The sequence below is a fragment of the Nothobranchius furzeri genome, chromosome 5 (genome assembly GCF_043380555.1).
Source record: "Nothobranchius furzeri strain GRZ-AD chromosome 5, NfurGRZ-RIMD1, whole genome shotgun sequence".
In the NCBI taxonomy this organism is placed as follows: Eukaryota; Metazoa; Chordata; class Actinopteri; order Cyprinodontiformes; family Nothobranchiidae; genus Nothobranchius; species Nothobranchius furzeri.
Genome location: NC_091745.1, coordinates 52,902,989 through 52,924,956, shown reverse-complemented (window position 1 = coordinate 52,924,956; position 21,968 = coordinate 52,902,989). Strand labels below are relative to the sequence as shown.

The 21,968-nt window shown below is 42.2% G+C and overlaps 1 protein-coding gene across 1 annotated transcript in view; it reads right to left on the bottom strand.

Moving 5' to 3' along the window:
* usp45 (ubiquitin specific peptidase 45) overlaps nt 1–21,968 on the bottom strand; it is a 52,634-nt gene that overhangs the window by 5,402 nt on the left and 25,264 nt on the right. Inside the window, exons 6-9 of the mRNA XM_015949251.3 lie at nt 12,140–12,291; nt 10,845–10,940; nt 9,334–9,464; nt 1,619–1,706 (exon numbers count right to left, since the gene is read on the bottom strand). Coding sequence (XP_015804737.1) covers nt 1,619–1,706; nt 9,334–9,464; nt 10,845–10,940; nt 12,140–12,291 — 467 coding nt within the window. The remainder of the gene's footprint in view (nt 1–1,618; nt 1,707–9,333; nt 9,465–10,844; nt 10,941–12,139; nt 12,292–21,968) is intronic.

The window sequence follows — 21,968 nt, the reverse complement described above, 5'->3', positions numbered from 1 at the left end:
TTCCTTTGATTGGATTGGGAGCCAGGGTGGTGTGTGTGTGTGTCTCTGTGTGTGTGTGTGTGTGTGTGTGTGTGTGTGTGTGTGCGTAGGAGGGGGCTGTGGACAACCCTGGAGCACAATGGAACGGCCCTGGAGCCCATTCAACAGCTGTGGGTTTCCCAAGATCACACAATGATGCCGGTGGTGCCACTTGCAAGTCCCCCAAGTGGCACAACTGTTAGTGTTCACAAGTTTGAATAGAAGCAGGGGAGCCCAGCCTGCAACAGCCCAAGCCCCCCCACCCAGGCCTCAGGCTGACCACTAAACACACCCGCTAACTTCTCCTTGGTTCGTGCGGTCACTGGTGGGCTCTCCAAAGAGCTGCAGTGAGCTCTCCTAATTGCCCCATGAGAAGCGGGAGGGGGCATGGAGGGAGGATGTTTGCCAAATCTATGGCAGTAAAGGGTGTGAATGTTAAAATGGAGAATCCAGTCTGAAAATACTTTAAATGAATTGGTCAGAGAGGTAAAAACAGCCAACCGCATAAAAGATTTCTGAAAAGAAATAATATTTACAAAATGGTAGTTATTCGAGGCTTGTTTTGGAAACTCCTACATGAACACGCAGACACACACATGCAGGCTGACAATAAACTGTTAGTAAAATGCTGTAATGAGATAAGAGGCTTTCAAAGAGGTGTGTGTGTGTGTGTGTGTGTGTGTGTGTGTGTGTGTGTGTATACAGCGACTGATACTCCTTTTGCTAGTATAATCAGCTACCATGGGGAGGACATTATAGCATCAGAATTATGACTTGGTATCTATTTTAAATGCTACTTGTGATTAAAGTATTTATTAGAATAAGAATTCATTCTGTCTTAAAGCGGCTGACCTCTGTCTACACTACTACACCTCACAGAGACAAGTTAAATACAAGCATTAAAGTCACGTAGGTGGTGTTTTTCTAGAAACACTTCAGTAAAACAGACAATCTGAAACAATGCCACATTGAGTTTATTTTTCTGGAAACAATTGCAAATCTTGGTCCTGAAACATCCGCTGAATCAGTGCATGCACCAGCAGATATGCAGAGATGTAGCCTAGATGTTGAACAAACTGATTTGTACTTGATGGCTGCTGCATGTGTCCTTGTTCAATTCTTCAAGGCCACAAAAAAGGTTTTTTCTTGTCCGTCCGTCCGTCTATCTATCCATCTATCCATCCATCCATCCAAATTTTAATGAAATGATTGTGGTTTTATAGATAAATCTTTGGAAACTATTAAAAAGGTCTCATAAGTGTTTCCTAATTCCCTGGTTTTATTTTCTTGTTGTTGACGACAACATCTTGGTCTATCTTCAGCTGCAAAAGTAATATAAGGACGGTTTCGTGAAACCGCACAACCCTACTGTGATATATTTGAAAATTGACCAGAAATAAAAACCATTTGTAATTCAGCTGTAAGTAACGGCCATTTTACTGAATTAAAAAATAAAACAATAATATTCTTTCATCTTCAGTTTGAAGGAGCTTTCTAGTTAAATAAAAATCAGCAAAGCTTAATAAAAATATTCTCAAGCAAATCTGTGATGGTTTCAGTAAAAACAGCTAAATACAGAAGCAGATGTGTGTAAACTCACTTTAGTTTCTTCTACCCGTATGGAGTCCAGTAAGTAGTGCAGAAGCTCCTGACTGTCCTGTTGCTGGTAGCCCTTAAAGCGTGGAGCTCTGCAACAAAAACAAGATCAGGATAAACATATAAATCTACAATCACAGTGAAGGAAGACACACCACAGGCCCAACAACATCCAATCATTGTGTTCAGAATGGCTTCAAGCTGTTCCACAGGTGGCAATCGGACAAACAATAGTGCCATTATTATATGAAGGCGATAAAATCACCACTTTTTCCGGTAAAAGCCCAGATGTTTCTCATCTGGTGCAGACAAACGTGTAAGCACACCAAACTGGTTCTGAGTGAAATAAAATAATTATAAATGCGTATAATTCAGTAACCTTTTTGGATTCTACAGGTTTGCAATAATAAATCTTTAGTGAGTCTCTTCATGTTGTTTTGTAAACTTTAGTTGATATAAGTGACTATCTGCCGAACCTCCACTAAGACCATCAATCCAAGAGCAGTTAGAGGGGAGGCTCTCCTTGGGTTGATCCCATCCATGCTGAAGCAGATGTGTGGACAGATGCCCGAGGCAGATGGGCAGCTGGGGCTGGAGTCATGGAAACCTGTTGGGCCAAGCCAGCCACATAACCAAAGGACAGGTTGGTTAGACAGGCAGGGTGCTTACAGGCCACATTCCTGGTTAGATGCTGAGGATATAGGAGGGTGGAGAATGTGGTGGTGGGCTAACGCCTCCAGTAGAGGACCTCTGTTGGCATTCAGAGATCCTATAAATACAATCAAGATGCAAACATTGCATCCTATGAGACTGATTTTCTGATAAACAATTGACCTTTTGTCACTGAACTGGTACATCTGTGTAAAACTTGAAGCCGATAAGAAATTGTGATATTTGTATAAAACATGCTCAAAGTTTCTAAACATGTTTGCAATGTATCCTTAAATCATTTGCAATTCTGTTCCATTCAGATGATCAGATTCTCTCTTATCTCCATTCAGTCACAACTTAGTTTCATAGGCTGCCAGGCAACTCTAGAGGTGCCTCACAATTTTAACACTTAAAACAAAAAGAGAAAAGCCCCATATTTCTTTGATGCCTCTGCAATGATGTTTAAAATTTGTTCAGAATTCCAGAAACACAAGAGAAAAGCTGCGAGGCTTTTGAGAGGAAACAAGAGAACCTTTCGAAATGTTTAGAGACATTTTGGAAACTTTTTTCATTCACTAAGTCCACTTATCCGATGTCAGTGCAGGATCGGCTCGGGGTCCTTCGACTGCCGATGACGTCAAAGTAGTTGATTGGCTGAACATGAAGCTTACGGAAGTGACGTTATCACGTTATGATTTTGATTGGTCAGAACAAATTTGCGGTCGTAGTCTTAGCGGTTGTAGTCCTGTAGTCCAAAAATCAACACTTTTTGGAGAAAATATGTTTGAATTTCTAAAGGAAATGTAAAATATAAGCAAATGATAAACAGTGACCCTCAAAAGCTCTTGATGTTGATGAAATGGGGCAAAATAAAACATAAGAACTGTATTGAAAGACACCAAGCAATATTGTGAATCAAAGAATGTATTTAGATAACAACTAAGGAAATATACAGACGAACTCCACATACAATACAAACAGATATGGCTTCACATATAAGAACTGTTCTACTGTTTGTCAGTCCGATGTTGGTTTTATGCAGTTTCACATTCTTTACAAAACAAAGATAATATGGTGTTTTATTAACAAATTACAATTATAAAGAAAACATTTTTGTTAACAAACAAGAATTTATTAACAAAACTGCTGATGTCTTTCCTAAATGTATGTGTGAAAGCCGAGTAGATTTGCAGTAATGTGACGTCATCGGCAGTCGAAGGACCCCGAGCAGATCCTGCACCGACACCGGGTCCTGGTCACACACACCCAAACCATCCTCTGCGAGGAACCTTCACAAAGCGTTCCCTGGCCAGTATGGAGATATATCTCCAGCCTGTCCTGGGTCAACCCAGGGGCCTCCTGCCAGCAGGTCATGCCTGAAACACATCCCATGGAAGGCGTCCAGGAGCCAACCTGACCAAACACCTGAAACACCTCAGCTGGCTCCTCAGTGTGGAGGAGCAGCGGCTCTACTCGGAGCCTTTCTCTAGATAAGCTAAAGGGGACATTTATACTAATAACTCCTAGTTCTGACACTCCAAGGTTCAGAACCGCTATTTGCCCGTTCATGAGGAAAAAACAGATAACTGGTCGAATATTTAGCCTATAAAAATAATAAACATGAACAAGAAGATAGAAACACAAGGCCCATTAGAAAAGGAAGGATGATTAAGCCAAAAGAAGAAAACGGAGTGAGATGTAGAGACAATCTCAGTAGGGATCAGTGGGACTGAGGAGATCTGGAAGCTCATCCCAGTGGAGAGAAGCAGAAGGGCCCTGTAGCGCTGCTCTCAATCTGGCCAACGCAAACAGCTGCGGTGCTAACACAATTAATAGCCGGATGAGTTAGTACCAGACACAAGGCCACACAAGCTCCCCCCTCCAACACACACATGTATGAGCAACACAATGCACACACTAATCCTCTATTTGCAGAAAAATATACACAGATGATCAGAAATTGTTCAAACAACAAAGTAAAAAGTGTCAAAAGGGCAGATTTTCTAGACCAAGCAAAAGCAGGTTTTGGTTTAATTTACTACAATTAAAAGTGTAATTGAACCATAATTTAGTTCCAACAAAATAACAGTCTAATTATTTTGAGGTAATCTGGGATCTACTGATCACTCTAGAAGGTTATTTTAAATATTGTTACACAAGATTAAAGCAACACTATCTAAATAATCAATGCAACCATCTAATCAACTCAAAAAACCTTTGACTTATTTTTTGATCCCAACAAACTTTATTTCTAATCTACACCAGCTCTGCCACAGCAGTCAACGTTTTGGACAGTGATTCAAATGCCTAGCGTGGTTTGAAATAATTACAACAAACGCTGCTTATTAATCTGATTTAATTTTTTATATCTGAACACAACAAAGCAGCTCCTATTTTGGGATTTTCTGCACCCACTTCCATCCACATAAATGCATGTAAACACACAAACCAGTTTTAAATTATTTGTTACCACTTCTAAATATCTTTCGTAAAAGTATGTATGTGTGTGTGTGTGTGATTCAGATGCCAATGCTAGATGGAATTCATTGTTGTCCTTAGCTATTTCCACCAAGGATGAAAGGCTTCTCACAAAGCTTGTTTCTCAACTTTATTTGAAAGAGGTGAGTGTGTGGACATTTATCCTCAGTAGATAAAATAGAGATGAGGGCAGAATGCTTTTCATGCTTGACACACACACACACACACACACACACACACACACACACACACACACACACACACACACACACACACACACACACACACACACACACACACACACACACACACACACACACACACACACACACACACACACACACACACACACACACACACACACACACACACACACACACACACACACACACACACACACACACACACACACACAATCTAGTGGTTCTCCAAAAAACTGAATCAGACCTTGAAAGAAGCCAGGTGTGTCAAAAACCGACGTAGCTTTTATGTAAATACAGACTCCGTCCAGATAAACAGAATTAATAGGAATGATAATAAAAATGTGTCCCTGGACCCTCAGAATGTCAGTACCCGTATGGACAGATGTCTGAAACTAGAACTACGTGTTCTTTTCCTTTAGTATTGTCACTCGTTCCTAGCTAGCTGTTGACTAGCTTTGGGTACGCTGGATACAAGCTGGGACCCTTGCTGGCACCAGGTACAAAGTGTGGTGCTGACCATCCAATACACATACTTTGGCTTTGGTCCAAAACTATTCCTCTGACAGGAGGATGAAGAGGAAGGCTGTAGGGAACTCAGCTGGTTGAGGTCAAATCCAAATGAACCCAAGTGCAAAAACACACAGACACTCACGCACAGCTAAGCAGGGCTCCAGTAGCGCACAAAGACCCTGATGTTCCTTGATCAGAGCCAGAAAGCCTTATTAACCTGCCCATCGACACAAACATACTGGGAAATATGGTGAAAGAGAAACAGAAAAGAGATGTCAGCTCCAAAAGGTCAAGGGCAAACCAAACCCTCTTTGAGAGGCAAGAGCCTGTAGCAGCAAGTGAAAACAGTAGCATTCACAGAGCGCCGTGGTCATAAAGGTCGTCACGATGAAAAACACGTCCCAGGTGAGCTGGAGCAGTTCTTGACCTTGCTCCTTTATCTCAAAGATTTGAACTTGACCGAATGTAGACTAATTGTTCGGAAGAGAGGAGTCTGAAAATAAAAACATAAGAGTGAAGACACTTTAGAGCAATACAAGAACCGTTTGCAGTTTGTGGATGTTGGGAGATCGCAAACACGCATGCATATAATCTTCAAGAATGACAGAATCATTATGAAAACAACAATAACATCCTCTGAGTAGGGCTGCTCAAGATGAAATTAGTCAAAACAATTTTCACCATTAATTGCATTAAATCATGGAGTATAAAACTCCAGGTGTCATGCAGGTTTTCTGCAAACAAATGAATTACTGGACCACTGAAATTAACCCTCTTGATGCTTACGCCACACTTGGATGACAGCAGCCTTGATGCAATGTGACAACAGAACAGGACAGGGCTTGTTTTACAAATGTTAGCATCATCACAAAATTAACATGTTTTTTTTCTAATTTAGTGCAGACAAACCCTTGAATAAAAGTTTATAAAATGTAAATTAGAAATGGAGTGCAATGAATCAATTAAAAGTATGTTTTAAGACCAAGTTCACTTGTTTTTAAATACATTTGCAGTGGTCTCTAGCTCTGGCGCTCCTGTTTCTCCCCTGCAGGACATAGAGGTAGAAGACTATTCACGTTAAACCTGCATGTTAAAGTCAGAGTGACCCATCATATTTAAAAAATAACAAGAAAAAAAAATTGTTTCTCACTCGACTTGGACTTTAAAGGTGCTATAGCAGGGGTGTCAAACTCATTTTAGCTCAGGGGCCACATTGAGGGAAATCTAGTCCCAAGTGGGCCGGATCAGTAAATAAAAAAAACAAAAAACAGATTGTTTATTTTGTTTTAATACAATCAATATGAAACAAGGCTGGAGCCTGAGGACAGTGTAGTACAAGTACAACACCTGAAGTGTACTTGAACATTTGAAAACAATAAAAAATCAATAAATAAAAAACATTCCTTAGTGATTCAAAGAGCTTACAGGTCACAAGGCTAGATCAGTTTCATGCAGCACTTAAAGTATATTTGAGTCATTTTACTTTACATCTTTTAGCTTTCACCAGCACATCAACATTAGAAGTCACATCCTGAGTGGCGGCCAACTTCAGGATGTGACTCAAGTTCTTGTGTGAGCCTTGAGCGCAGCTTTGTTTTATTTATACTCATTACAGAGAAAACTTGCTCACAATGATAAGTTTATTTTCACTACATTGTAAAGTATGAAAATAAAGTTTTCACAACCATCTCGCGGGCCGGAGTTAACCCTCTTGCGGGCCGCGGCCGCATGTTTGACACCCCTGTGCTATAGCGAATTTACAGAACAAGCTAGGTTTTGAATGCAAACACGGTCACAGAACACTCACCCCTCGGGTATCTTCCCTGGATCTGCATCCAGAACCGGTGACCCATGATGCCGCAAGAAACAAAATATGGCTTAACACCAGTCGCTGTTTTCAACCCCTTTTTTTTGTCCGTGACTTTAAACGGTGTTTTTCTTTTTGGGACTCAGGTAGTTTTTCCAAAAGTTGAAGTGGTAGCAGCCGGCTGAACCTCACACCATCGGTGTTCTGTTGCTAAATACATGAGTGTGTAATGAGTGGAGGACCCAGGGAAGTGCGGGAGTATGAGACCAACAACTGGATGGTCCGATAGTTGCTTTTAGTCTGAAACGTGTTACTGGTGGAGATTTTTAGAAACGTGAGAGAACCACCCACTTATTGTTTTCTCTTTTTAAATCTCCACATTATATTTATAGCTACAGAAAGTTGTTAAGAGGCATGAACAGTAACATTTTACAAACTCCTTCATTCTCTGGGCTTCTGTTTCTAAAATGACAACCCTTACAAAAATAGGAAACCTGCCACCTGGTAATACCTGATAAATCAAGTTTCCTTTATTGAAATCCTAAATGTACAAACGCAGACAGAAAGGGCTTCTGTTTTATTTACAGAGCACAAGGAAGGGTTTGATCCAAAACTAAAGGAAATGTTAGAATTTCACCACACAGACAACTTTTGGTACAAAACACATCTGGCAATTGCTACTAGTTCCATGCTATTATTGACGCTCAGCAGTTTCCACTACTTGTAAAAGGGAACGTTTAAAAAAATAAAATACCAAGGTCACATAGAAAGAATTCAGCACTCTTGAATTCCTGGCAAAAATGCCAAGACCTGCATTACCGAGTACAAATGACAAACACTTTGCAGGTTTTCTGGTTTTTCATGGTGCTTTGTCTGAAAACTTATTCAACTAAATAATAATCAGAACTGTTGCTGAGTGATTTCAGAGCTAGCTACTAGTAAAATCGGCTCCAAAGCAGACAGCTGTGACTGTGTTTTCTTTCATTTCTCCCATTTTAAAATGACAATAAAACAGTTTTAATATTTTTAAATAAATACAAACTACAGAAAATCTTACACAGGGTAAACATGTGATACATACATTTTACAAATATGCCTGTATCAAATCTCTACTCAAATGCATGTTAGCATTCATCTGTTTGAAATTAGACACGAGTGCATTAAGGCATAGAAAGTGCTAGATGTTTGAATGCATAATTGTCTGCATGTGTGTTGCAGACTGAGATGGTGCCAGGTGAGGTGGCAGTCCACAAACACACACTCAACACAAAAGTGCACACAGTGGGCGGAGTGTCTGATGTTAGTGAGGTACCAGAATAACCGTCAAAGCTGCACCAGAGAAATACCCAGTCATCCAACATTAAACGCCCTGCTTACCCACCTGCACTACTAAACAGTGCAGGACCCCCCCACCCATCTCATACACATAAACAGGGAGGACCCAACCAGCAGTGTACCATGCTCCAACAGAAAGTCATCCAACCACAAATTCACACAGATCAGCTCTAAAAAAGTCAGGCTTTGTGTGTGTGTGTGTGTGTGTGTGTGTGTGTGTGTGTGTGTGTGTGTGTGTGTGTGTGTGTGTGTGTGTGTGTGTGTGTGTGTGTGTGTCAGCGCCACACTCTGCTAGACCTTGATCTGGATCAAATATGACACAGGTGGCACAGCCATGTAGCAAGTAGCAGAAGCTCAACAAATAGCTGCTACTGGACATGTGGTAAGGTAAAGCGCGTTTTGTGAACTCTGATGTTGGAGTGTGTGAACGGGGCTCTGTTGGGATCAGGTGTTAGTGACTGTTAAATGTGTCAAGTAGTGAGTGTGTTGAGCTTGTACCAACAACAGCAGGAAAGCCGACAAAAGAAACATTTTTCAAGTTAGCATCTTTTTCCCCCACAACTGTCAGTCACATTATCCCAAATAGAACAGCAGCTATGGCTGCACTTCTCATTCAGGGTTTCTTGAGCTTCTGTGACTGAACCAGTAAATATATTCAACTTTCATGAATTCTGTACTGAAAAAGACGTTAGTCAAGTGGGATGAAACTGCTGCCAATCCAGAGTGAGACCTTACTTCTGACAGAGCTGGTTGAAGAGGATTTTTGGACTGATGGGGCCTTTCCCCGGCTCCTTCATGCTCTGCAGGAAGAGAATCATCGCTGCAGTCAGGGGCTCAGGACCGGGGAGCGTAGCGATCAGTGGACTCTGCAATATGAAAGAACCCATTCATAACAAATTTAGTTATAAAAATATTTCTGATGTCAAAAAATACAAAAGCAAACAAGGAGATCTGGTGAAAAGGCTCCCCTTTGCCCATTATAGTCGTGAATTATTCTTCTAACACAGGGGTACCAACTATTGAAATATGGAGTTTTGCTTGAAACAAACAAAAGTCACATGCTGTTTGAAATCTTTATATCTATCAATCAGTTGTTTTTGACCTTATAGTGTGGAAGCACATTGTAACTCAGCTTTTGTTTTATATTTTAGATTACGCTGATATACTTTACTAAAACTCCACAACTGCGAGTCTTCAGTCAGCGAATGTTGTTTATAATAGTTTATGTCGCTTTGTTTTGCGTTGTCCCTTCAAAACGCACCATTGTTGTATGTGTGAATGTCTTTCTTGGCTCTCCTTAGAAGCTAGACATCACTGTCATTGGTTGATATTTATTTTCAAATGTATTTATTTTAATATTCCATCTTATTTGAAAACACTGTTAGTACCCTTCAACTCTTCATATTCCACTCGACTCACTGGTCGGCTTTCTTTTGTTATTCCACAGTTCAGAAAAGAAGCAGTGAGATGTGCCTTCTGTGTTAAAGCTCCATGGGACTGGAATTACCTGCAGTTTTAACGTCAGTTTCATCATTTTGTTTATTTAGTAATTCAGCTTTAGAACATGTGATGCAGACTTGTAAATGTTTAGCTTCCTTTGCTTAATAACCTAAAAAGTCACCAAGTATAAGTATTAGTATTTTTACCTTCTTTTGCATAAACTAAATATGTATTTGAGAATTTTATGTGAGAATATGTATATGTAAACCTGGCTTACATCATGCAGGCTTTTTAAAATGTATTTATTCATTTTATTATTTATTTCTAACTAAAAATACCATTATTATTATCTATGTATTTATTTTTATTTAAAATTTTTCTCTTTTTATATAACTTTTGTGTCTTGTTTGTTTTTAACATTCTAGATTTGATGTTTGTACATTGACTCTGTTATCTTTCTTTTTATTGCTTGTAAAGTATCAAAATGGAGATGGCTCATCTCAAGCGGTTTTATCCTCATAAAACATAAGTCAATAAATAAATAAAATTAAATGTATATCGATATCGGCAAATATCGGTTATCGGCCATAACAGCGATATTAATCGCGGATGTCGGTATCTGCCCAACATTTCATATCGGTGCATCCCTAATCACTACAATATTTTAAGTTTTGTAGACATGTGCGTGAGAGCATATCTCAGAATGAACGATCTCACGTGTCACCCCCTCTAACTACGTAAATCTAAGAGAAACACTGACTTTATACATCTATGAGTGAAAAAAGAAATACTGCAGTGTACTGTACCAAATTGGTCTCGACAGGTGGACAGATCTTCTGTTTGTGGCCCTTCTCCTTCACTTCCTGGATGAGGTCAATGAGCATGTGAGTCTGGGACAGGTTCTGTAAAACAAAAACAATATTTTAAGGGTTATTATTTATTTATTTACAGTTAATGTATTTGAACAACACCACTACTGATCAGGTACAGTAAGAAGTTAAATCAATATGGCCACCGATTTTCAGATTCATAAAAGCCCATTAACATTTAAGCGGGCACTAAAAATTTAAGTAAAACTGACATTTTTTTAACAATGGAAATTGTTGTAGACGTTGCTTTTGACAGGATTTATGAACTTTTGGTTAACTAAACATGCAGACAGATACTTTAAAGAATCTTTTGAGTATTGAGACGAATCCTTGGCAGGAGAATGGTCTGAAATGTTGTACCTTAATGTTACAGGAGCACCTTTTCCTTTCCTTTCAAAAGGTATTTGTTTTGTCACATTCTGCCAATAAAGACTGTTGCTATGGAAAACACACAATAAAGCTGGCATTGTGAATGCAAACACAGCTCAACCTCTAACAATTATGTGTTTTCACCGAAAAGATTGCAATTTTCAAGGAGACAATTCAAACAGACAGGGAGAGGGAGGGAGAAGCATGCAAAGGGCGCTCACTCGAATTTCTATCAACGAGGAAGACCCTGAGGGTGATTAAAATGGCAAAAAAAAAAAAAAAAAAAAACAGCTTCATTGTTGGAGAGGCATGTCAGTTTGCAGTCACCATGACATGACCAGAGAAAGACAGAGGAGGCTCGATGGCTCTGTGTTGTCAGCAGGCTCCGCACCAACTGACAGCCACTCGTGTTGATGCAGGTGAGCGTGTCCACACTGGCTCTGCATTTATCGCTGCTCTGAATATACAACATGACCTGTTTACACTGTGAAAACTGTCTCATAAAAGGAGGCACTTGATGAGTGTTTACTCATCCTAGGGACATACATATTTGTGGGTTTTTTTTTTTTTTCAGAATGGGAATCGTCCTGATTCACCAGTGAACACAGGGTCTCTGGAGATAAAGCAGTAACCTGGAAGCAGGTTGTTTGCATTGAGAACTCCACTTGAAACATGTGAATCGGCTTCAGAATTATGTTAACAGAATTATACCTGCAATCTCAGACAGCCTTCTTTATAGCACAAAGCAGCAAAATATTACAAAAATTACAATTTATTAAAAGTCTTTTATATCAAACTTTCTGATGATCTAATTTTAAATGAGACAAAGCCGTTTTAGCCAGAAATGTGACTTTGACACCAACCTGCATCACAGCATTAAAGAAGCATGTGTTTCCCAGGTTAGTTATTCCTTTCACAGGGACCAAAGTGCTGTTAATGACTGGACTCTTTCCTCTGGATGGGTCAGGGTAATCTGAAGCTTCTTCTCGCAGCTTGATGATCTTGGGTGATATTGCTGGAAAACACACAGATAAAAACATACGAGTATGAGTTAGGGTTGTCACAATACTAAAATTTCAAACTGAATTCGATACTGGTGGGGGGGGGGGGGGGGGGGGGGGGGGTTGGGGGGGGGAACTCGATACTCGATTTCGATACTATTTAAAAACACCAATTTATTGAACAAGGTTATTCAAAAAATAACATTCCTCAATTTATATTGCAAAAATTAAATGTTAAGAATTAAGTGTGTAAAGTGCTTAAACCTTTCAAGTATCAGCATTTTTTTAAAACGTGCATACAAAAACTGGTGAAAGTTAACACTTTAATCATGAATTGTCTCACTATACAGGGCCAGATTAACACTTCGTTGTACCCTGGGCAACAATATTCAAGGGCCCCATCATCACGACCCAAGGATCACCATAATATGGTCACATACAGAATATTTTACTGTAATATGTAGTAAATATACTCAATACTTGAATGCCTGACAACACGTAACCCGCTCAGGATAACCTTTGACCCACCTTGTGTGGACTGACCAATGAAGAGAGGGTCTCAGCTTGAGGTCCTCTCTTCATTGGTCAGTCTGCATGAGACTGACTCTCAACTGACGTTTAGAGTCATAGACAGCGAAGCGTCTCTGTGCAGCGCAAAAGCCCGGGTGGACAGTTTGTTTAATACAGGGTGATCATATTTCCATTTCCAAACAAGAGGACAGGGGATCTGTGCCTATGACGTCACACTATGGCAACGCCACACAAACCACGTTGGGACCCTTTTTTTTGTAAGAACTAAATTAATATCAGATTCTGCCAATAAAAGGGCTCTAAAACAATTCATATGTAAATATTTAGCATATTTATTGCAAAATCTCATTTTTCTGCTTTAGTGCTGCAACAAGGTTTTATTAATAATAAATTATTATACCTTTTGTTTTACTACAGCATCGGTAAGCTTCATGTGCACAGATTATTAAGGATGCTTGTTTCAGCTGTGAGATTAGACGATAGGATCAATGAAAAAATAAGTTGTCACACACGCCATGGAAACTTTCAGAGAATCCACAAATAGTGGCTTTCAAATGGTTTTGTTACTTTTTGCAAGTTTAGAAAAGAAGCAGATGAGACAGCATGTCTGATAATTTAGTTTTTCATCTGATAATATTAGAACATGTCAGTAATGTCTGAGGGGCTTTTATAAACACTGTATAACTAACACTCCTGGAGAGGGCATGAACTACACAGAGGCTTCTGGGGAGCCCAGTTATGGGGTGGGGGTGGGTGGGGGCATTTTGCCTTGGCCCCCAAAATGTCTTGAAACGGCCCTGGGTGTGTGACAGAGTTTTGAAGGTGATCTGAATTGTATCAGATGTATAAATATGACATGTGTATAACTTATTGTTTTATACAGGTAAAAACGTGTAGTGGAGATAAATCTACCTACATTTTACTTTTCAACACTTTGCTTAGTTTTCTTGTTTTTATTGAACTATTTTCCTGCCCTGTCTGTCTCTCATCTTCCTGCATCTCCTCTAAACTCTCCAGAAAAAACTGCTGCCTGGATTCTTACTTTTTCACCTCATCAGTTACTTTTCAGCAGATCAAAGGGATCTCCTGACCGCAAAGCGGAGTGCGCCTTTCGTTGCTGCGTCAGTGAGGTAAAATCACCGCAGTGCAGGTGATGAGCTGCGCAGTAGCAGAGCGCTTCAGGCACAAATAAGACAGAAAATAGAGAACATGTGCGGACATGAACGATCGTGTGCTAATTATAGTTTTTTGGTTGCGCCACTTTGAGAATGGACCGTGCGCTGGAAGCAGCTGCCTGGAGCGCTGCGCAAGAACGCGCTGTGCCGCTCTCTGTGCTCTCTGCTCAAAAGAGTCCATAAATGATGTAATATAGGTAGAAAACTTGTTTCCGGCTCCCCTGGATGTGTAGGATATACAACTCCCCCATAATTCGATCCCTGCTCCTGAATGAAAAGCTGGACATTTTCATCAATACGACCGCGGACCCCCAGTCCGGACGCCCGGACAGAGAGTGAAAAGTGGACATGTCCGGGGAAAACCGGACATACGGTCACCATAGTTTAATATAATGCGAGAGATTACAGATATGCCTACAGTATTTTGCTCGTGCTCTTGCTGCCCTGGGCCCCTTAAGAGTTCGTGGGCCCTGGGCAATTGCCCAGTTGCCCATATGGTTAATCCGGCCTCGTCACTATATATACACTATTTGCAGAGTGATGTTTTGCTGCTTAAACTCTGCTTGAGGTGCATTTTTGTCATAAGATGTAATGCCATATGTTTTGTTCTGTACTTTTGAACAACTCTGTTGGTCAATAAAGGGAGAAAACGAATGTCTCCACAGTAGGACAAAGGTACATCTACCCGTAATCTTAATAAAAACAGATGGGTGCATGGCAGTGACCTCATTAAAAGCGCCGGTTAGATTAGCCGCGGCTAGTCTGTTCACACCTAGAAATCCCAGACTCGCTCCAAACGAACAGGGGAATCATGTTAATGATTCCTAACAAAACCTTTCGACATTGAGATGATTTGGTGCAGATAATGTCTTATTTCGAGGCTGCACCTTGGGTGCCCATCCGCACCCGTTATATGGATATACACTGATGGCGATTCGCCGATGGATCTAAATACCCCGGGAAATCCAAGTAGCACCAAAGTTGTCAGCGTGAGTAAACAAACGTACTGCATGCTAGAAATTAAGTCCGGGTTGCAATAAACGGGAGTTTCCTTTAAGCACATAAGCTTGAATATACAACTATGTATCGGACTTGGTATGCTAATTAAGTTGGGCTTTGAAGCGCCTCCCAAATTCGCTGTTTATGTTTTTGTTTATTTATTTGGCAGACAAAACTTGGATTGGAGACAACTCGCGTGGGAAATTGCAATGTAGCCATGCGGCGTCTTCGTCTGTTTGTCTAGGAGGCGGAGGCTGCTTTACGGCATCTGGCTGTCGTACGTGTCGGTGTACTTGAAGAAGGCTGTGTATAATAGTCCATAATATCGATACCACAGGGATGGAATATCTAATTTAGATACCACTTTTTGCATCGATTTATATCTAGGTATCGATTTTTTTGACAACACTAGTAAGAGTTACAGCCACAGCATAGAGACATGCATTTTGTCCATAAAAATTATAAAAGGATCAATTCAGATACTCTGAATTTTCTTTTCTTTTAAAGGATGGTGGCTGGTCTGTGGCTGACAGTGGATGGGAAGGAATATCGGCTTGATCCAGCGTAATGTATGGACTTAGCCCTGAAACAGAACTGGGGCTGGGAGCAGGGCGCTGGAATAGCAGCTGGAAGAAAAGCTGGGTCATTTGGGAAAGCAGATGACAGCTGTTTGAGTTTCTGCTGGTTAGTGAGGGAGGGGTAGGGGCTGGGGATGGAGTAACTACTCTCCAGAGCCAGCTGTTACTCCTGATCAGTGATGGAAACTAACCTTCTATAAATACTAGGAGACAGATGGTTAAAACTAACAGGACATGAAACTGGACAAAAACAGTAGGTGCTGTAGCTGCATGAGCTGATGGAATGTCAGCAGATAACACAAAAGTTGTTTATGACTCAGTACTGAGCCCATGTAATCCGGTTATTGACAGAAAAAGTTCAAAAGGATTTTAGTGAAGAAAAAATGCAGGTCCAATACACTAAGGAACTGACACTTCTCACTGTCAATTTAATTTCTCTATATTTTATCAAAGTGGTTCAATTACATTTCAGTATAAACTGAATTGCACAAAATTGCAACTAAAGATCTGAGAATGCATTTGGTATTTTCTCCAATTACAAGAAATCATATTTTTGTTTATTTGGTACTTGTCATTACGTCGTTTCAGGAACTAGCAGAATTCCAGATCAGAGGAGAGCTTAACACGGCAGGATTTGTTATCTTATTTCCTGATATTTGGACTCCTCTCCTCTCTGATTGGCTACTAGCAACTCAACATTACTACCGGCTCTGTTTGATCTGTAATGTTGATGTTTTATCTCAACAAATAACTCAAGGAGTTCTGCTGTGTGGTGGAGTTGCTAATGCTAATGGTTAGCGAGCCAAGATAATCTCTGCCAATTCCTGGACGCTAAACCAAACACAGCCTTCCCCGTCGTAAGTCAAAACGGGTGAGTCCATGAATGTTAAGTGACAGTGTGACGTAGATCTGTCAGGCTTTTGAAATCCTTAAGTTTTGCCTTCTGTTTTATTAATCAGTAGCTAATGCAGTAGATAGGTGTGAGAGACCATTTCCATGTTCTGCCTGAGAGTAACTGATAAAAATCCGTAATAATAATCCCACAAAAAGGTTTCAGTGTTCCACACCTTTAACGTGTATTTGATAAAAAAAGTTAAAGTTAAAGTTCCATTAGTTGTCACACACACTGATGTGTGTGCGAAATTTGTTCTCTGCATTTGACCCATCCCCTGGGGGAGTGGTGAGCTGCAGACACAGCCGCGCTCGGGAACCATTTGGTGGTTTAACCCCCCAATCCAACCCCCTTAATGCTGAGTGTCAAGCAGGGAGACACTGGGTCCCATTTTTTCAAAGTCTTTGGTATGACCCGACCAGGAATCGAACCCTGATCTCCCAGTCTCAGGGCAGACACTCTACCACTAGGCCACTGAGCTGGTAAATGGCCAGTACCATCATGGGCTGTGTTCTACTGCTGTAGATCCGTACAATCAGAACAGATTTGGGTAAATGAGCTTTTCATTTTTTACTCCTTTTAGATGGAATAAACTTAAGAAGGAAGTAAACATTACAAAATAGATTTCTTTAGGTCAATTTACACGACTTTTAAAAGATCAAGACATTGGGCAAACATGCTTTACATGCCGAATGATTGTTTTCTTGGTTTGTCACTTGGTTTTTGTAACATTAGACTACATGTAATACACCAGGTCCTCTTACAAATGAGATTGATATCTCAATCAGTTAAAGGAATAATAGTAACTAGAACCATGCAAAAGAAATTTTAAAAAGGGACCTGCTCACTGTCACAAGATTGTGGCAAGTTATTGGGGTGACGTCTGGGTGATGATCCAAAATTCATTTTATTGGGGTTACATTGGGGAGATCACCCCAAAAATCAGGACATACCACACTTCCCATGGCCGGTTGTTTTGACGTATCATTTGTGGCAGTGAACCCTCCTAATCAAGTGATCATTTTCTCCAGTGAAGAAGATTAAGTGGCCGCACACAAAGTATGCATGAGTTTTAACTGGCCTAGGACTTTGAGACATGAACACACTCAAAACGAAAATATTTTCGATCATTTTTGCTAACAGAAAATACCTGAAGAAATTTTAAAAGGGACCTGCATGCTGGCACAAGATAGTGTTCATGCATCTGTAAAATTTAGTGGGCCTGCCACCTAATTATTTAATTAAATATGTGCATATTTAATTTATTAATTATGTAAATTTGGAGTGGCACAGACTCAAAACGATTTTTTTCTATGTTTTTATGTTTTGGACACCCGAGTAAAGAGAGGAGCGGAGCTGTCAACTGATCACCACCTGGTGGTGAATTGGATCAGATGGCAGGGGAAGATGCCACGTAGACTTGGCAGACCCAAACGCATAGTGAGGGTCTGCTGGGAATGCTTAGCAGAAGAACCTGTCAAGACGGTCTTCAACTCCCAACTCCGGCAGAGCTTTGACCACGTCCCGAGAGCAGTGGGGGACATCGACTCCGAGTGGGCCTTGTTCCACTCTGCGATTGTTGAGGCGCCTGTTGCTAGCTGTGGTCGCAAGGTGGCCGGTGCCAGTCGTGGTGACAACCCCCGTACCCGCTGGTGGACACCAGAGGTTCGGGGAGCTGTCAGGCTGAAGAAGGAGGCCTACAGGGCGTGGCTGGTCTGTGGGTCTCCGGAGGCAGCAGACGGTACCGGATAGCCAAGCGGGGTGCAGCAGTGGCAGTTGCCGAGGCAAAATCTCGGGCATGGGAGGAGTTTGGTGAGGCCATGGAGAAAGACTATCGATCGGTGCCAAAGAGGTTCTGGCAAACTGTCCAGCGCCTCAGGAGAGGGAGGCAGCAACTTGCTCACACTGTTTATAGTGGGGATAGGGAGCTGCTGACGTCAACTGGGGCTATAGTCGGGTGGTGGAAGGAATACTTTGAGGAGCTCCTCAATCCCACCTACGCGCATTCCAAGGAGGAGCTAGAGCCGGGAGACCTGGGTATGGACTGTCCAATCTCTGGGGCAGAAGTTGCTGAGGTAGTCAAACAACTACACAGCGGCAGAGCCCCGGGGGCGGATTAGATTCATCCTGGGTATCTCAAGGCTATGGATGTGGTAGGGCTGTCGTGGTTGACACATCTCTGCAACGTTGTGTGGTCATCAGGGGCAGTTCCTGTGGATTGGCAGCCTAGGGTGGGGGTCCCCATCTTTAAGAAGGGTGACCGGAGGGTGTGTTCCAACTATGGGGGGATCACACTCCTCAGCCTCCCTGGAAAGGTCTACTCCAAGGTACTGGAGAGGAGGGTCCGATCGATAGTTGAATCTCAGATTGAGGAGGAGCAATGTGGTTTTCATCCTGGCCGTGGAACTGTGGACCAGCTCTATACCCTTGCAAGGGTGATGGAGGGGGCATGGGAGTTTGCCCAACCAATCTACATGTGTTTTGTGGATTTGGAGAAGGCCTATGACATGTCCCCAGGGGCACCCTGTGGGGGACGCTCCAGGAGTATGGGGTGGGTGGCCTTTTGTTAAGGGCCATTCAGTCCCTTTACCAGAGGAGCGTGAGTTTTGGTCCGCATAGCCGGTAGTAAGTTGGACCTGTTCCCGGTGAGGGTTGGACTCCACCAGGGCTGCCCTTTGTCACCGGTTCTGTTCATTACTTTTATAGACAGAATTTCTAGGCGCAGCCGTGGTGTGGAGTGTGTCGAATTTGGTGGCAGGAGTATCTCGTCCCTGCTTTTTGCGGACGATGTGGTCCTCCTAGCTTCATCCAGCTCTGACCTTCAGCTCTTGCTGAGTAGGTTCACGGCAGAATGTGAAGCGGCTGGGATGAGGATCAGCACCTCCAAATCTGAGACCATGGTTCTCGACCGGGAAAGGGTGGCTTGCCAACTCCGGGCGGGAGAGACATCCTACCTCAAGTGGAGGAGTTTAAGTATCTCGGGGTCTTGTTCACGAGTAAGGGTAGGAGGGATCGGGAGATCGACAGGCAGATTGGTTCGGCATCTGCAGTGATGCGGATGCTGAGCCAATCTGTCGTGGTGAAGATGGAGCTGAGCCAGAAAGCCAGGCTCTCGATTTACCGGTCGATCTACATCCCAATCCTCACCTATGGTCATGAGCTTTGGGTAATGACCGAAAGAACGAGATCGCAAATACAAGCGACCAAAATGCGTTTCCTCCGTAGGGTGGCGGGGCTCAGCCTTAGAGATAGGGTGAGGAGCTTGGACATTCGGGAGGGACTCGAAGAAGAATCGCTGTTCCTCCGGATCGAAAGGAGTCAGTTGAGGTGGTTTGGGCATCTGGTCAGGATGCCTACTGGATGCCTCCCTGGGGAGGTGAATTGGGCATGTCCTGCCAGCAGGAGGCCCCCGGGCTGACCCAGGACACGTTGGAGAGGTTACATCTCCAATCTGGTCCGGGAACGCCTTGGGGTCCTGCCGGAGGAACTGGTGGAGGTGGCTGGGAAGAGGACGGTCTGGAGCTCCCTAGTTGGGATGCTACCCCTGCGATCCAGACCCAGATAAGCGGAGGAAGACGACGATGAATTTCACCATGGTAAATCGGATTGCTTAGAAAAGTAATATAACACCTCCCATGGCTGAGCCACTCGTTTTGATGTATAATTTGTGGGGGTGCATGCTGCTCTTCAAGTTGCATTAATGTCCGAAACACTCCCCATGTGAATAACAATAAGGGACCTGCTGCCAGAGCAGTAAAATGTGTTCAGCATGTGGTGCGCATATTTAACAAAGTTTTGAATCAGTAACCTTTTTTTTGAGGATTTTAATTAACCGAACCATTTGAATCATTCAATGATTTGTTTCAGCCCTAGTTAACAGAACTCTTAACACTTACACTTGGGTAAAAAATGCTACGTTGATGGGTTCCACCGTTTTGTGGAATTAGCTTCTACAAGCCACAAAACACTATTCTCTTATTCCCATTAGGGCTGTCGCGGTTGAGGAATTCCCCCTGCGGTGATTCAGGGTGGCTTAATATTGCGGTGTGCGATATTATTGCAGCCCTTTTTTTATTGCAGTACTATCTAAACATAATGCTTACACATTTAAAAAAGGTTAAAAATTACCGTGCCTTCTTTTATAACACTTAACTGAATGCAGATCAAAGGGCAGTAACAACACAGATCGCAGTAACGTTTGTTTCTCCGACAGTCGGAATCCGACTGAACTTAAAAACAACAAAATTCAGGAGAAGGTTAAACTTATAAATGCAAATTTGGCTGCAGCATCTAACAAATAAGAAACAAGTCCCCATTTTGTTTAGTTGTTTAAAATCAAGCATAAAAAATTACATGTACCGGGCGCGCGCGCGCCGGGGGGAGGGGGGTGGGGGGCGCACTATCATTTCACTTTCACACACACGAATGACGGTGATTTATAGCTCGGTCACGTCCTTGTTACCTACAAGGAAAACCAGCATGTTAACCATACACGGTTTGAGAGAGGATCTGAGAGGGGTGGCAACATTTCCAGCAACACTGAAAACCCTCTCGGATGGTGCGCTCGTTGCACTAACGCACACGTACTTGCGTGCGACTCTGGCAAGCAAAGGGAATCTCTCCCGGTTGTTGCTCCACCATGTCAGGGGGGTTTCTTTAGGGTGGATGCATTCCTCCTGCAGGTAGCGAGTGAGCTCCAGCTCGGCTCAAACTCTCTTCGGGACGGTTGCAGAAGCAGTGCTTGTCCGGGACTTCAGCAGGTCTCCGATCGTTTTTTTTTTTTTCTTTTTGCCGCTGGTGGCAGCTCTGTCTCGGCCAAGGACCCTGGCTGCGCAGCAGCTGACGTACTGAAAACCAAAGTGCTCCCAAAGGAGCGAAGTAACGTTTCGTTTTGATACCAGTGCAGCCATCCTTCTCAACATGCATCATTGAGTTGAACCAAGTTCAGTAATCGCGGTGGCCCATGATGCAGCGCGGTGGGCTTCTTCATATTGCGATATTTCATTTTTGCGGTTACCGCGACAGCCCTAATTCCCATGCGTGCGCTAAAGCCAAGATGGGTGAGACCATGAATGTTAATTATACAGTGGGATGTAGAGCTGTGTGGCTTTTACTGACCTAATTGTTTCCCCATCTATTTCCTTTTGGTGGCCAATGCAGGAAATAGGAGAAGAAAATGTTTAAGTTCAGCATTCATATTCAACTCAGTGACCAATTGTATTTGAACTGCCGGCCTTTTCATGATCAGAAAAGCCTCTCGCTGCCAACGTTTTTTTGAGTGTTTTACTGTTTTTTCAAGAGTCACAGAACGTTGTGCTCTATGATGTTATCAACGCCAAAATTACCAAAACAAAGAGTAGACTCACTTCTTACATCAGGAAGAATCCGTGTGTTTCTAGCATTATCCGTTCTTTCATAATCCTTTGTCGAATTGTGAGCGGCAACAGCTTTTCCAGTTCACGCCTCACTTATGTTTATTTTACAGCAGAAGCCCAAAACAATCTTCCTCCTTCCTG